Below are 16,547 nucleotides of genomic sequence, written 5' to 3' on the forward strand. Positions count from 1 at the left end.
CACATTAAATGTCTAAAAGATCTCCAAAACAAAACTTTGACAGACTAAAATTTTTTAAAAGGAATGAAAGGACGAACAGCTGCAGGCAAGGCTGCCATACTCAACGGCACCCCCTTCTCGCGCTTGTGCTGAAGCTATGCGTTAATTACCGATGGCTTGCGAACTTGTGGCTGCAGTTGTTGCTTGGGTACGGGCAGCGTGGTACAGGTCTGCCTTGACATGTGACGTTGGGCAGAAGACCCGAGCACTGGGTCGCGGGCAATGTTTCTTAAGTTGAGCAAGTCCAAGAAAACATCAGATTTTGTCAAATGTGACCTTGACATCACCTGTTTGGCGCTCCAGACCGCCCGTTCGGCCAGCCCGTTTGATTGAGGGAACTCGGGACTGCTGGTAATGTGACGAAAATCCCATCGTTGGGCAAAATCCTTGAAACACTGGCTGGTGGACTGGCTTCCGTTGTCAGGCAGGAGTTTCGAGGGCGCCCCGTGAACCGAAAAGTGGCGCGCTAGCTTTTGAACCACTATCGCTGAAGTGGAGCTGGGAAGCAGGTCAATCTCAAACCAGCCCGAGTACGAGTCAACAAGAACCAGGTATTGCTTACCAGGCCATTCGAAAATGTCAGTTGCCAATGTGGACCATGGCAAGGCAGGAACTGGGTGGGAAAGAAGCGGCTGCTTGGGTTGATGGGGCACCAGGCTGTTGCAGATCGCGCAAGTTTCCACCTTCTCCTGTACGAACTTGATCATTCCGGGCCAGAAAAACAAGCTCTTAGCTCGAAGAATAGTTGCCTCGATACCGGGATGTCCCCCGTGGACAGACTCAAAGTATTTGTCCCGTAAGGCAGTTGGAATGACCGGCTTGTGTCCCTTGACAATCACACCGTCCTGGAGCACAAGCTCATCCTGAAGCAGGAAGTACGGGCGAATAGCAACTGGTACCCTGTGTTGCTTATCCGGCCAGCCATGCCGGATGATCGAGGACAGGGACTGTAGGGTGTTATCGACTGCTGTCTGCGCAGCCAAGTCGTCCAGCCATTCAGTGGGAAGGTAGGACACCAACATCACAATGTACGTGTCGTTGTCTGACAGTTGTTGCTCGCAGGTCTTGCGTGGGGCTCTGGATAAAGTGTTGGCTAGGTGCATGTCTTTGCCTGGTTTGTAAACAAGTTTAACATCGTACCTTTGAAGCTGCATCATCATCCGCTGCAGTTGGGCAGAAGCAGCATGGATCGGCTTGTTCTAGATGCCGATTAGGGGCTGGTGGTCTGTTTCAACATTCACAGTCTTTCCAAAAATATAGTCTTTGAATTGCTCACAGGCGAAAACCACTGCCTGTAGTTGACACGATCCAGTACTTTCTTTAAATTGCCGTCGTGCTCGGACATATCACGGCCAGCAACGAGGATATCATCGATAATAATGGCACAAGGGTAACCTGCAAACAGCTGTTCCATCGTGCGCTGGAAAACTTCACTAGCAGAGTTGATGCCGAAGGGCATTCACATAAACTTGTAGCGGCCAAAAGGTGTGCCAAATGTGATCAGTTCAGACGATTTGTGATCTAGGATTTGCCAGAATGAGCTATGGCATCTAAAATGGAGAACTCAGTTGCTTTGCCCAAGTGTGCTGCAACCTCTTCTACTGTGCGCATCGGACAATGCGGACGCTTGATTGCAGTATTCAAATCTCTGGGGTTAATACAGATTCGTATTTTGTCTATGTTTTTCTTGGAAGCCACTACCATGGTTGAGACCCAGTCCGACAGGTCGGTAACTGCAGCGATGACGCCCAGCGATTCCATTCTTTGAAGTTCGTTCTGTATGGCTTCGCTCATAGCATGCGGAATTCTATGAGGGGCTCGAACAACGGGCAGTACGTTGGGGTCAGTTACAATAGAATACTTGTGGGGTAGTTTGCTGTCAAAAAGTTCCTTGTACTGAGCGAGAAACTGTTCTTGGGCAGGGGAAAGTTGGTGCACCTCTTCTCCAAAGCTTACCTAGTCCTGGCAGGCATTGATGCCAAGTAAAGTTGTCACTTTTCCTGGGACAATGAAAAAATTCAGCTTGTGCACATGTGTTGCTAGGTGGCACTGCAGGTCAACCCTTCCAACTGGGTGAACCTCTCCCCCTCCGAAGGGAATTAACAAAGCTTTGGTGTTTACAATAGCTTCTGCATCCCTGGCCTTGGAGAACTCAGATAAGGACATGACATTACAACGAGCTCCAGTGTCAATTTTTGCCACAGCAGTAGTGCTGTTGATCCGAAACATGACCTCGGGATCGTGAAGTTTACATGAAGTTTCAGACAGAGAATGTATGTTTAGACTGGAAATGTCAGGTTCAGAAGCTTTCCCACAGGGAGACGGCACAGCTTGGTCTCGATCGAGTATGCTGTGGGAACCATCTTGCTGGGGAAGGTGCACTGACTGCTTGGGTTCTGTACGATCTCTGCAGGCACGACAGCATCAAATAAAGTGATTTTTTCGTTTACAGTAGTGGCAAACTTTCCCGTAGGCAGGGCACTGCTCACGGACAGCGGAGTGTGAACACCACAATTATTACATTTATCGAGAAACCTGCCAGGCTGCTTCACTTCTGATGGCAGGCGTTGAACATGGTAGAACGGGTTGGCAACATTCACATGGTACGAGGAATATGGACCCGGCCCTGCGAGGCGGGTATGAGTCAGTAACTTCAGCAATACGGCAGCCATTCTCTCCCCCGATGAGAGTTAGATCAGCATCCTGTAGCAGTTCACTTCTCACTTTATCGTTCTGGATGCCACTCAAGAATGTGTCGCGGACAAGCTCATCGTACAGATCCCCGAAACGGCACCGACTGACAATGTGCTTTATGGTACTTATGTAAGCCTCGACTGGCTCGCCAGGGAGCTGGTTTCTTTGAAAACACTTGTTGCGTTCCATCACCAAATTAGTCCGAAGTTCACACAGTTGTCTGAACTTGTTGATTAAACAAACCAGATCGTACATAGACTCCGCAGGGGTGATCTCCACATTGTTGTCATCCAATACAGCCGGGGCATAGTTGAACCGTTCAGCTCGTTGAATAGCTTCTGAGCCCGCGACATTGAGAAACACAGCAGCTATATGATCGTGAGGCGCTCCACGATGGGCAGCCCGAATATAGACGTTAAAATCTCTTTCAAAAATTTGCCAACGTTCATTAAGGTCGGCTTCGAAAACCAGGGAGTCAGGCTTCTTAAACGTGTGAGCCATAATGAAAGTGGGAGAAAAAAATACTGGGGAAATAAAACAAAATAAAACCCGATAAACTAGGCATGGAATGGGTCCGGTCACTCTGACACCATGTAGAGCAACTGACACATACTCAAAGTAAAGATCCAACAGGTTTATTGGCATATAATAAAGTTACACAGCATGTTGGCATCACTGTGTCTGCATCACGACTGGCAGCTTGTCAGGAGCCGTTAGTATGAATGGTGCCGGTATGATAAAAACCCGGACTGGATTATAGATAATAGTGGTGTGTAGCATTTGTGTGTTAGTATTGGTTAATATATAAGTAGAGCAGATCTACAAACTATCACTTGCTAAGCATCGTCTCCCCCCCTCCCCCTTCTCTTTTCCAGCTTTCTGTCACCACTACAACAGTTGGAAGGGTCTCATCCCGAAACAGCACTTATCCACGTCCTTCAGAGATGCTCCCTGACCCGCTGAGTTATCCAGCACTGTGTTTATGCATGATTCCAGCATCTGCAGTTCTTATGTCCATGTGATTGCAAATTACCAAACAAAATCCAATCATCCTCTCTCCAAAGGTGTCAAGCAGCAGCTTTTAAATCCTTACCCGTTTCCTCCGCAACTATCTGCTTGAACCTCACCAAATCAATCCCAAGACTACCATTTAAACTAATATCAACATCTAATATCAACTTTAGTTCATCATTATACGACATCTATTGAAAAGTCATGTTGTACTGAACCAAGTGATCCCAACACCACATCAAATCAAAGCTCTGCATATCCATTTGTAAGGTGTGAACGATTTAACCATAAAAACCAATACATTTCCCACCATGAACAATGGCAAAGTGGCAGTTGCAAACAATGATCAAAATAAAATCTGAACACTTATTTGGTCGCAAGTGCACGTGGACGCAAGTGCAAGTACCTACAAACATCAACAACAATCTTCAGCCAATTTTGTGATATTAAAAAATAACAGGTGAAAATGTATGCAATTAAAGTTTCAGACCACATTGCAACAAGAGCCAAATTCCACGAGGCAAGGCAGGCTAAGTATCATAGAGATCAAGGAAACACTTGATCCAATGTGGCAGCAAGGAGCTTTGGTAAAACTGGTCACTGGGAATAGAGGGGAAAATCTTTCCATAGCCTGGAGTTGTCTTGGTAGTGGTTAATTGAATCAAATCTCGTCAGCCCCAGAATATAACTGCATTTATAGATCGGGCAGCATTCAAGGCTCAAACATCTTCCTCCGGGATTGTTTCATTCATAACTTCTCAATTAAGGAATTGGTAGCTAAATTCAACACCACAACAATAAAGACACAATTAAACAAGTGGTACACATTTGTGCCACACAGGTTCCATATAATAAACATTGAGGAGTGTTTAACAACCATTTATTGATAACTAATATTAATACGATTGTAAAATCTTACACCATCAATATTCAGTGTGTGTCACCACTGTGTTGAACTACAAATACTGGTTACGGATATAAAATAAAATCTGGGTCTCCTGCATAGAGTAACTCATGTTCTGATTCCCCCAACTCTTTCTCCTACACTGTCCTCCATAATGTTTGGGTCAAAGACCCATCATTTATTTATTTGCCTCTGTATTCCACAATTTGAGATTTGTAATAGAAATAAAACCATGTAGTTAAAGTGCACATTGTCATTTTTATACATGTAAAAATGTCAGTGTGTTTATAGATAGTCCCCCCATTTCAGGGCACCAGAATGTTTGGGACACATGGCTTCACAGCCTCCTTAATGCAGGTACAAGAGAGCTCTCAGCATCTATTCTTTCCTCCAGTCTTTCCATCACCTTTGGAAACTTTTATTGCTGTTTATCAACATGAGGACCAAAGTTGTGCCAATGAGTTAAAGAAGCCATTATGAGGCTGAGAAAGAAGAATAAAACTGTTAGAGACATCAGCCAAACTTTAGGCTTACCAAAATCAACTGTTTGAAACGTCATTAAGAAGAAAGAGAGCACTGGTGAGCTTACTAATCACAAAGGGACTGACAGGCCAAGGAAGACATCCACAGCTGATGACAGAAGTATTCTCTCTATAATAAAGTCAAAACCCCTAAACACTTGTCTCACAGATCAAAAACACTCTTCAGGAGTCAGGTGTGGATGTGTCAATGACCACTGTCCGCAGAAGACTTCATGAACAGAAATACAGAGGCTACACTACAAGATACAAACCACTGGTTAGCCGCAAAAATAGGATGGCCAGGTTACAGTTTGCCAAGATGTACTTAAAAGAGCAGCCACAGTTCTGGAAAAAGTTCTTGTGGACAGATAAGACAAAGATTAACTTATATCAGAGTGATGGCAAGAGCAAAGTATGGAGGAGAGAAGGAACTGGCCAAGATCCAAAGCATACCACCTCATCTGTGAAACACGGTGGTGGGGGTGTTACGGCCTGGGCATGTATGGCTGCTGAAGGTACTGGCTCACTTATCTTCATTGATGATACAACTGCTGATGGTAGTAGCATAATGAATTCTGAAGTGTATAGACACATCCTATCTGCACAAGCCCAAACAAATGCCTCAAAACTCATTGAACGGCGGTTCATTCTACAGCAAGACAATGATCGCAAACATACTGCTAAAGCAACAAAGGAGTTTTTCAAAGCTAAAAAATTGTTAAATCTTGAGTGGCCGTCAATCATCCGATCTGAACCCAATTGAGCATGCCTTTTATGTGCAGAAGGAAAAACTGAAGGGGACTCTCCCCCCAAAAAAGCATAAGCTAAAGATGGCTGCAATACAGGCCTGGCAGAGCATCACCGAAGACATCCAGCAATTGGTGATGTCCATGAATCGCAGACTTCAAGCAGTCATTGCATGTAAAGGATATGCAACAAAATACTAAATATGACTACTTTCATTTACATGGCATTGCTGTGTCCCAAACATTATGGTGCCCTGAAATGGGGACGACGACATGCTGTAATTTCTCCATGGTGAAACCAAATGTATAAAATTGGCCTTTATTAAAATCTGACAATGTGTACTTTAACCACATATTATTTTTTTCTATTACAAATCTCAATTTGTGGAGTACAGAAGCAAATAAATAAATGATGGGTCTTTTTCCTAAACATTATGGAGGGCACTGTATTTGCAACATAAACTGCAGCAACTTGCTGTTTCTTTGAAAGTACCCCTGAGACTCATGACATCTACCATCTACTCCTCGTATTCATTTTGGGCTTATCGCCGCGCCACATTGGTGCCCCTGATGCTCCATTGGTGTCATAATGGAGTCAAAAGCCAGAGGGGGCCCTCGACCAGGACACGGCCGGAGAAGTCACTCAGTTCCTCGAAGACCCCCCGGCCGCCGAGAAATGCCTCGGCCTTAAGGAGCTCCTGCTCCAGGTTTACGGGCTCAGCCGGATGGAATGGGCTGCCAGGCTCCTTCATATAGAAGGCCTAGGCGACCGGCGGCCATCATGCCACATTAATAAGATGGTCGTGCACCTGGATGGGCACATGCCATGCCTCATGTTTGAGTATATTTACCTGCATCTGCTGCCGGCTGACATCCGCCTGCAGCTCACCGACGCCTCGTTCGCCGACCCCCGGGCCCTCGGCAGGCGCGCTGACGCGCTGTGGATTGCGCGCCGGGATGACTTCCGCGCGCTGGCCGTCACTCCGGCAGCGCCCGATTTCCTCCGGTTGGGCAGGGCAGCTGTGGAGGGAGTGACAGCTGCGCCCTGGAGGCCGTGTCGATTGACCGGTTAAAGTTGGCACATTTAGACATTGACCAACTGGTGCGGTCGGATTGTACGCCCGCTGGTGTGTTTTGTGCCTCCTGTTCTGGGGGGGGGGGGGGTCCTGTGGCGGCTCCCAAGGGTCGGGCCATTCCACTATCGAACCCCTCGGCATGGAAATGGACTAGTCTGGGGGCAGCCCTTAGCTACAAGTATAAAGGGCAGGGGTTTAGGCGCGATCGCTCTCTTGCAGACCCGACTGGACAAGAGAACTAATAAAATTCCTCCCGAAATACCCGGCTCCTCACCTTCATATCGAGCTTATCGCCACGCCACACCATTACCTAAACTTGTACCAAGCCTTCAACCATGACTAGATTGGCTCCGAACCCACCAATGGCTTTATCTTAAGGCAGTGAACACATTCAAATCCCTCCACGTCCTTGGTGTTCCTCATCTTTGTAATCCGTTCAAATGTTACAACCATACCCACACACTGACAACTGCATAATTCCATTTCTGGCCAATTGGTTTCCTAAACTCACTGCATTCCATTACTGGTAATCATGGTATCAGTTTCTGGTTTGATACTGTGGTCTCTATCAAGCAAAGATGCATATAAGAAATCTCAAGAATCATGCTTTCATCACCTTTGGCCCTGTGTCAATTTTGATCTCAAGAGTTCCATTCAGCATGTTGGGATGTAGAACCTGACCGCACCAGCTGATCAAGAGTGTTAATTGAATGGATAGAGCCAAATTATGATTAGCGTGGGCTCAAACTGTAGCACATAATCCCATGCACATGCATATTCAGTAAAGCACAGAGTAAGTTTCATTTGCCATGTACTTGTATGGCAATAATTGGTATGCTATGTATTAAGAGTAATATTATTGCAACACCATTGACAGAACACGAGAATGTCTTACTTTTTCAGCTTACAATTCAATTTGAGCCATGGTTTTATTTTTGATGTAGTCATAGCTTTGCAGATTTAAGAATAAAACTGCAAATACGTTGGTTTTAACCTAGAAGTCAGGACTGCTGTAAAGATTGACAATCCATTTTTATAGTATGTATTTCACTGCATGTATTTTTTCCACAAAAAGCACTTAATTGAGCCATCATAAAATGTGGCATGATATTGACATGTTGAGAAAAATTTGGTCCCACTTGCATTGGTTATCATTGGATGACATTTCCAGATATTTAGTCTGTACAAGAATGGAATGAAATGTCATTAAGTACAAATATAATCATTCTTTTGGGCAAGCTATTGAACTCAATAGGAAGCTGGACTTACTTGGGAAAGAATCAACTGCAATTATCAAACTACAACAATGGACTAATGTTAATCATAAGATCATAAGTGATAGGAGTAGATTTAGACCATTCGGCTTATCAAGTCTACTCCGCCATTCAATCATGGCTGATCTATCTCTCCCTCCTAACCCCATTAAAAACATAGAAACACAGAAAATAGGTGCAGGAGGAGGCCATTCGGTCCTTCGAGCCAGCACCACCTTTCAGTGTGATCATGGTTGATCATCCACAATCAGTAACCCGTGCCTGCCTTCTCCCCATACCCCTTGATTCCGCTAGCCCCAATAGCTCTCTGTCACAGAAGGCTCTCTTTTAAATCCATCCAGTGAATTGGCCTCCACTGCCTTCTGAGAACTCCATAAATTCACAATTATCTGGGTGAAGAAGTTTTCTCTCATCTCAGTTTTAAATGGCCTCCCCTTTATTCTTAGACTGTGGCCCCTGGTTCTGGACTCCCCCAACATTGTGAACATTTTTCCTGCATTTAGTTTGTCCAGTCCTTTTATAATTTTACATGTTTCTATAAGATCCCTTCTTGTATTCTCTGGAATCTAGAATGATAAGCCCAATCTTTCCAAATCCACCTGCCTTCTCCCCATAACCTCTGACATCCATACTAATCAAGAAACAACAGTATCCATCTTTGCCTTAAATATATCCACTGACTTTGCATCCACAGCCAACAGCGATAAGACAGAATTCCTCCTCATAGGCTCCAAAGCCACACTCAGCAAAATCAATAACCCCACTCTCACCATCGACGGCACCACTGTCTCCCCATCTCCCCAGGCCCACAACCTTGGCGTGATCTTTGATTCCACCCTCTCCCTTGAGCCTCACATCCGCCATGTCATTAAAACCTCCTTCTTTCATCTCCGCAACATCGCCAAACTCAGACCCTCTCTCACACCTCCCGCTGCTGAAAGACTCATCCATGCCTTCATCTCCTCCCGACTGGACTACTGCAACTCACTTCTCCTTGGCATCAGCTCCACCTACATCAACCGACTCCAACTGGTCCAGAACGCAGCCGCCCGACTCATTACACACACCAAATCCTGGCATCACATCACTCCAGTCCTCAAACAACTTCACTGGCTTCCCATCTCCCACCGGATCAACTACAAAATCCTGATCCTCACCTACAAAGCCCTCCACCATCTGGCCCCCCCCATATCTCACTGACCTCCTCTCCCCCTACCAACCCTCACGGTCCCTCAGATCCACATCAGCGGTCTCCTCTCCATCCACAAGTCCAACCTCCGCAGTTTTGGGGACAGAGCCTTCTCCAGGGCAGCTCCCAGGCTCTGGAACTCCCTCCCCCAACTGATTCGCAATTCCGTGTCCCTCACCATCTTCCAGTCCCGCCTCAAGACCAATCTCTTCACCTCTGCCTATCCTTAGCCCCACGTCCCCCTCCCTTTTCATCTGTGCATTAATTGCCTCATATTGTGTTTTGTACTGAATTCTGTCTTTACTTTGTGTACTATTCATGTCTCTACTATTTATTTCATTCCCCTTACATGTTTTTCCTCTACCTGCTAAATTTTTTTAAGGTGTCCTTGAGACTCTTGAAAGGCGCCCATAAATAAAATGTATTATTATATTATTATTATTATTTGGATGATATTTTAATTGTGGGTGAAACTCGAGCTACAACAGAAGCATCAGTGTCAGAAGTCAAGCTCACATTTGAGAGGCTGGGTTTTGTAATACATCCAGATAAATCTATGTTGTCTCCAAATAAAACAATTAATTACTTGGGGTTCACTATTAATTCAGAACACATGATAGTGACTTTACCCAAGGATAAAAAGCTGCAGTTAATTGAGGGTTGTAGCAAACTCATTACAGAGCATCAACCATCAATTAGGCAAGTGGCGAGCTTACTTGGCAAACTAATCGCTTCATTTCCAGCTGTGCAGTTCGGTCCACTGCATTATCAGCAACAGCAGCGAGCAAAGGTACAGACATTGAAGAGACATTCGGGGCATTTTGATAGGCCCATGCAATTACCAGTAGCAACAATTGCGGATATACAATGGTAGATTAAGAGTGTCTCATATGCTTCCAGGAAAATTCTGGTTGAAACACCTGCTATCATTCTACAGACTGATGCAAGTACGCTAGGTTGGGGCGCTACTGATACCATTACCAGCTGTGGAGGTAATAATAATAATAATGGATGGGATTTATATAGCACCTTTCTAGAATACTCAAGGCGCTTTACATCGCATTATTCATACACTCCTCAGTCACACTCGGTGGTGGTGAGCTACTTCTGTAGCCACAGCTGCCCTGGGGCAGACTGACGGAAGCGTGGCTGCTAATCTGCGCCTACGGCCCCTCCGACCACCACCAATCACTCACACACATTCACACAGGCAAAGGTGAGTGAAGTGTCTTGCCCAAGGACACAACGACAGTATGCACTCCAAGCGGGATTCGAACCGGCTACCTTCCGGTCGCCTGCCGAACACTTAGCCCATTGTGCCATCTGTCGTCCATGGAGATGGAATGTGGAAGAGGTACCTTTGCTCGAAGCACATGGAATCAATTACCTAGAATTGTTAGGTACATTTTATGGGCTTAAAGCTTATTGCTCTAATGTGCAAAATCTGCATGCGCAGATTCAGATTGACAACACTACGGCTGTAGCATATGTCAATCACATGGGTGGAATCAAGTCCGAATCTTGTGATAGATTGGCAAACGTTATCTGGCAATGGTGTATTATTCGAAACATTTGGCTTTCGGCAACCCACCTACCAGGTAGATTCAATATAATTGCAGACACCAGGTCACGAAAATTTAATGACAATACGGAATGGATGTTAAATCGTGACATTTTTAATAAAATGGTTGCAAAATTTGGAATGCCAGAAATTGACTTGTTTGCATCTAGACTGAACCACCAATTGCCTAAATATGTTTCATGGCAGCCAGATCCAGGTGCAACAGCGGTGAATGTATTCTCGCTAAATTGGGGTGGAATGTTTTTATATGCATTTCCTCCCTTTTGTCTCATTAGTAGGTGTCTACAAAAGATCAAGCAGGATTCTGCTTTAGGAGTGTTGGTGGTCCCAGATTGGCCTACACAACCATGGTACCCACTAGTGCTACAAATGGTCACAAAACCTCTTATGGGTATTCCAAGACAAGAAAACCTACTTGTGCACCCTGTATCTGGTGATTTTCATCCTTTACATGATCGTATTGATTTGCAGATTCTAAAAAGGCCATATCTCAGAAGAGGAGTATCAGATCGCACTATGGATGTAATTGCAGCAGCCGGGAGGGATAGTACCCAGAAGCAGTACATTTCTTACATAAAGAAATGGGAGGTGTTTTGCTCAAGGCAGAATATTTCATACCACACTGCAGACATCTCAGATGTTTTAGAGTTTCTGTCAACACTCTATTTTGATTTCAATTTAAGTTATAGTGCGATCAATACTGCAAGGAGTGCCCTCTCTGCATACTTATGGAGAGCGTCAGAACAACAGATTCTAGGATCACACCCTTTGGTCTGTAGGTACATGAAGGGAATTTTCAATTCCAAGCCTCCTAGACCCAGATATACAGAAATCTGGAATGTGAGGGATATGCTGATGTTACTTTGGGAATGGAGTCCCGTTTCAGCTTTGTCTTTAGACAAAATTACCATGAAGTTAGTCATGCTAATGGCATTAGTTTCAGCACAAATAGTACAGACATTACATAATTTACGTATAGATAGAATGGTAATGACAGCAGATGCAATTACATTCTATGTCTATGATTTACTCAAACAGAGCAGACCAGGAGTCACGGGGTGTAAATTGGTCTTTGCAGCATATCCTACGGATCCAAGACATAGTGGCACATTTAAGATGTTACATTGAGACCACTTAAGAGGTGCAGAATCAGCATTGTTTATTGGCCATAAAAATCCACATTAGAAAGTGTCAGTACAGACTATCTCGAGGTGGCTGAAGCAGGTGCTGGTTAATGCAGGGATTGATACTGACAAATTTAAATCTCATTCCACCAGGGCGGCAGCAACATCGGCGGTCAAGGATTTGGACGTTCCAATAGACCATATCCTCGTGGCCGCAGGATGGGCAAGTATCACAAGTATTAACATAAAGAAATAGCAGACCCTGGGGCATTTGGTGGTGCTGTTTTGGATTCAGTATTAAATGTTCCTCTGCGATAAAAAGGGGACAGAAATTTTTGTTATGATAAATAAAAAATCATTAACTGATTACATTCATGTTATGGTTGTGTATTATTGATTGTTTTCACTCATTTAGAGTCAATCAATGCAGTGAGACGCCTGGATTTGAATCTACGGCATGAAATCACAGAGCTTTGAAATCTTCACGTAGTCACTCACGTGACTCCGAAGTCACGAAGTCGGCGTGGCTTTAATGGCTGCGGGACATTTAACATCGCCCGCCGGAGGCTTTGACTCTGTCTTTGACTCTGACATGGGGGGGAGAGGGGAGAGATATGTTTAAGTTTTGCCTTCCATCACAGTGAGGAGGAGACTCACTGTGATGGATGTTTATGTGAATTGAATTGTGTTGGTGTGTGTCTTGGTTCTTTTTTTGTATGGCTGCAGAAACCAAATTTCGTTTGAACCTCATGTGAGGTTCAAATGACAATAAAAGGTATTGTATTGTATTGTATTGTAAAATAGTAAGATTAAACGAGAATTTACCAGTTTGAAGTTTGATCTTTATTTTATGAGGAGTTACGATGAGGGATTACGTGCCCTCCGCTCCCACCCTCATAAAGATCAACTGAAAGTTATGTTTGTCTCACGTAGCTTACTATTGTGCTTTGGTAAATTATCATCTGTGATTTCACACCGCTGCTTTGAAGATTGACGCATGTGCGCCTGGACGGGGTCTTCTTCACGTAATCCCTCATCATAACTGCTCATAAAATACAGATCAAACTTCAAACTGGTAAGTTCTCGTTTAATCTTACTATTATAAATAACTGAGGTCCCAGCACCGTGCCTTGCGGCACCCCACTAGTCACTGCCTGCCGTTCTAAGGACCCGTTAATTCCTACTCTTTGCTTCCTGTCTGCCATCTAGTTCTCTATCCATGTCAATACCCTACCCACAATAGCATGTGCTCTAATTTTGCCCACTAATCTCCCATGTAGAACCTTGTCGAAGGTTTTTTGAATGTCCAGATACACCACATCCACTGGCTCTCCCTTATCCATTCTACTTGTTACATCCACAAAAAATTCCAGAAGATTAATCAAGCATTATTTCCCCTTCATAAATCCATGCTGACTTTGACCGATCCTGTCACTGCTTTTCAAATATGCTGTCATTACATCTTTAATAAGCGACTCAAGCATCTTCCCCCAATACCGATGTAAGGCTAACTGGTCTATAATTCCCCCTTTTCTCTCTCGCTCCTTTCTTAAAAAGTGGAGTTACGTTCTCTACCCTCCAGGCCACTGGAACTGATCCAGAGTCTATAGAACATTGGAAAATGATCACCAACGCATCCACAATTTCTAGGGCCACCACCTGGAGTACTCTGGGATGCAGACCATCAGGCTCTGGGGATTTATCTGCCTTCAGTTCCAACAGTTTACCTAACACTATTTCCTGACCTATGTGGATTCCCTTCAGTTTCTCCCTCCCATTCTAAACTCCAGCAAATATAGGCCCAGTGCCATTAAACACTCATCATATGTTAACCTACTCATTCCTGGAATCATTCTTGTAAATCTCCTCTGGACCCTCTTCAGAGCCAGCACATCCTTCCTCAGATATGGTGCTCAAAATTGCTCACACTATTCAAAATGTAGCCTGATCTACATATATATACCAATAATTCTAGCATGATACAAGTCAGAAAATTCAGAGTCAACAAAAATGAATTGGCTATTCATTTCATTGTACATTCAATATGATACAGCCGATTAAAAACTGCCAATATGTTCAGAATACAATCATTGACAGCTCTATGAAAAGGGAATTTTAAAGTTTCAGAAAATCTACATGAAGATATTTCTCAGACTTATTTCTCAGTCATTTTAGATTACATTGCTATACTCCTCGTCTTGAGGAAATACTGTTCATATATGTACTTTGTTACAGTCCTTAATATTTTACTCATCATTATTCTTTAAAAGTCGAGACAACAAGGTTGGTCTACCCAATTTCTTCTAGTGCAACTAGTCCTTTTTCACTAGAATCATTTTAGTGAAGTTTCATACCACTCTCTCCATGGTAAATGCATTCTGTCTTAGAAAACAAGACCAACAATCAAACTAAGCTCCGATATCGACTTGCCAACACCAATATAATTACAGTAAGATCTCTTTACACTCTTATAATCCAGTCTATTAAAATGACACCTTACATATTGGCAAGCTTATAGGAAGACTCTTTAATGTGCCAATTGGAATTAACTTGCATTATAAGCTTACACAAGCTTGGAAATTCAGAAGGAATCTGTGATTGGGTCTGTATGACCTCAAAGTACCTGTGTAAGGGAACAAGAACCAACGTCACTTATTTCTTTGAAATTTTTACAGGAAGTGTACATGTGAAAATACCTGACACGTCTAGGCTTGGTTGTGCTACCTCACACAATAACCAACAAGATGTGTGTTTACTCCTAGTGAACACGAAGCATCAACTCAGTTTTCATCTTCACTTGTGCTGCGAGATTAGTTCAGTGCTCTTATTTCACTATTTGGATATTGTATTATGTACTAAAATGATTAGGCTGTCACTCTGCCAATTAGATTTCCCTCAATGCTCTTTCAGTGCACGTATCAAGATCAAGCTGTAAACCCATTCCTTCTCTCCAGAGATGCTGCCTGACCCAGAGTTACTCCAGCATTTTGTGTCTACAAGTCATAAACTATAATCGTTTGAAATACATCTTCCATTTGGCAACCAATATATGGATCAAAATGCTGACTGGTATCAAAAATCTATAGTCATTACATTGACTTAATATATTATCACTTTGCATCAAGTAAATGTTAACAAATACCAAGATCAACGCAACCCAATTCTCCAGTTTCCTTGGCCTATCTGTACAAAGGAAGATAATATCCCTGCACGCCCACCACCCACCTCTCAGCTATAGTCAAGCATAGACAAAATGGTGAAAATGATTTATCTATCCGTTCTTGCAGGCACCAGTTTTGGTGCCGATAGATGCTAGAACACCTAAACTAACCTCCAAAAAGATCCAGATCAGTGGTTGTTGCTGAGGCAGCAGCAGTAGGGGTGGCAGCATCTGCTGTTGTAGGAGAAGAGGTTTTCAAGGAAGCCTCTGCTGCAAATGGGTCAGGTGGTTGTGCCTCAGGGGCATTTGGAAGGGCTGGAGAAGCCAAAGAATCTGCATTGCAAGCATCAAGGAAAGGTGATGGAGGGGGAAGAAAAATATGTAAAACCCTCTCGAAGCCATTGTTGAGAATAATGTGCAATGACATTTTGAGATAAATGTTTTACATTTTTAGATGAGTTCTAAAACTACTCACCTTCACCTAAAAGATCTGTTTTATCCATTGCAAAGATGCAGTGTTTAAAGACAAAAATAAACAATTCAATAGAGAGTATGTTATAACAAACTAATCTAATTGCACACTGAATATCTGGAATTCTCATTTAAAAATGAAATATGCAACCTTTAGAACTACATTGTTTTTTTCCCTTAAACTATTCTGCTTCTCTGGCAGTTTATGAAGGACAGCTCAATATAAAAATTCCACTTGTGCCATTTCAAAATGTAAAAACGGAAAAGCTCAATAAATCATCTATTTGACAGTCTGATTGCAATGGCAATATATAGCAAAAATGGCAATACAGTATTTCTGCAAGGCAGGGCAAGTTGCAACATTTCAGAAATCAATTCAAACACGGGTTTTCACCAAAATGATGTTCCACATTACTTACCAAATGAATTTCAAATATTTTCACATTATAAATTGGAAAAAATAGCTTGAAGTAGTGCAAATCATACAACACATTTACTTGATAAAACATTAATTGACATTCCATCTTTTGGCCTAATTCGAAGCCAACATATTAACAATTCATATCCTTCCTTAGGAAACATCAACAAATATTGCCAAAACCATCGTGCTTAAGTCACGTGAAAGTCAAAATAAACAGCTATCCCTTGATCATGGTATGAAGTACTATCCAAGAGATTAAACGTGCTGTTGGTGAGGATCAGTACGCCAGTTATGAAATGGCAAAGAATGAACCTGGTAGTGTAGCTGGTGTGAAA

At 43.3% G+C, this 16,547-nt stretch overlaps 1 protein-coding gene across 18 annotated transcripts in view; it reads right to left on the reverse strand.

Annotated features, from left to right (window-relative positions):
- snap91 (synaptosome associated protein 91) overlaps positions 1 to 16,547 on the reverse strand; it is a 153,710-nt gene that overhangs the window by 54,942 nt on the left and 82,221 nt on the right. For 14 of the 18 annotated variants that reach the window (XM_033021011.1, XM_033021012.1, XM_033021009.1 and 11 more), the window contains 2 exons: positions 15,796 to 15,810; positions 15,492 to 15,653 (listed from right to left, as the gene is read on the reverse strand). The exons of the other annotated variants lie outside the window; for them this stretch is intronic. In XM_033021011.1, the coding sequence (XP_032876902.1) occupies positions 15,492 to 15,653; positions 15,796 to 15,810 (177 nt within the window). The remainder of the gene's footprint in view (positions 1 to 15,491; positions 15,654 to 15,795; positions 15,811 to 16,547) is intronic. 18 annotated transcript variants of the gene reach the window in all.

The sequence above is a fragment of the Amblyraja radiata genome, chromosome 5 (genome assembly GCF_010909765.2).
Source record: "Amblyraja radiata isolate CabotCenter1 chromosome 5, sAmbRad1.1.pri, whole genome shotgun sequence".
NCBI classification, from domain to species: Eukaryota; Metazoa; Chordata; class Chondrichthyes; order Rajiformes; family Rajidae; genus Amblyraja; species Amblyraja radiata.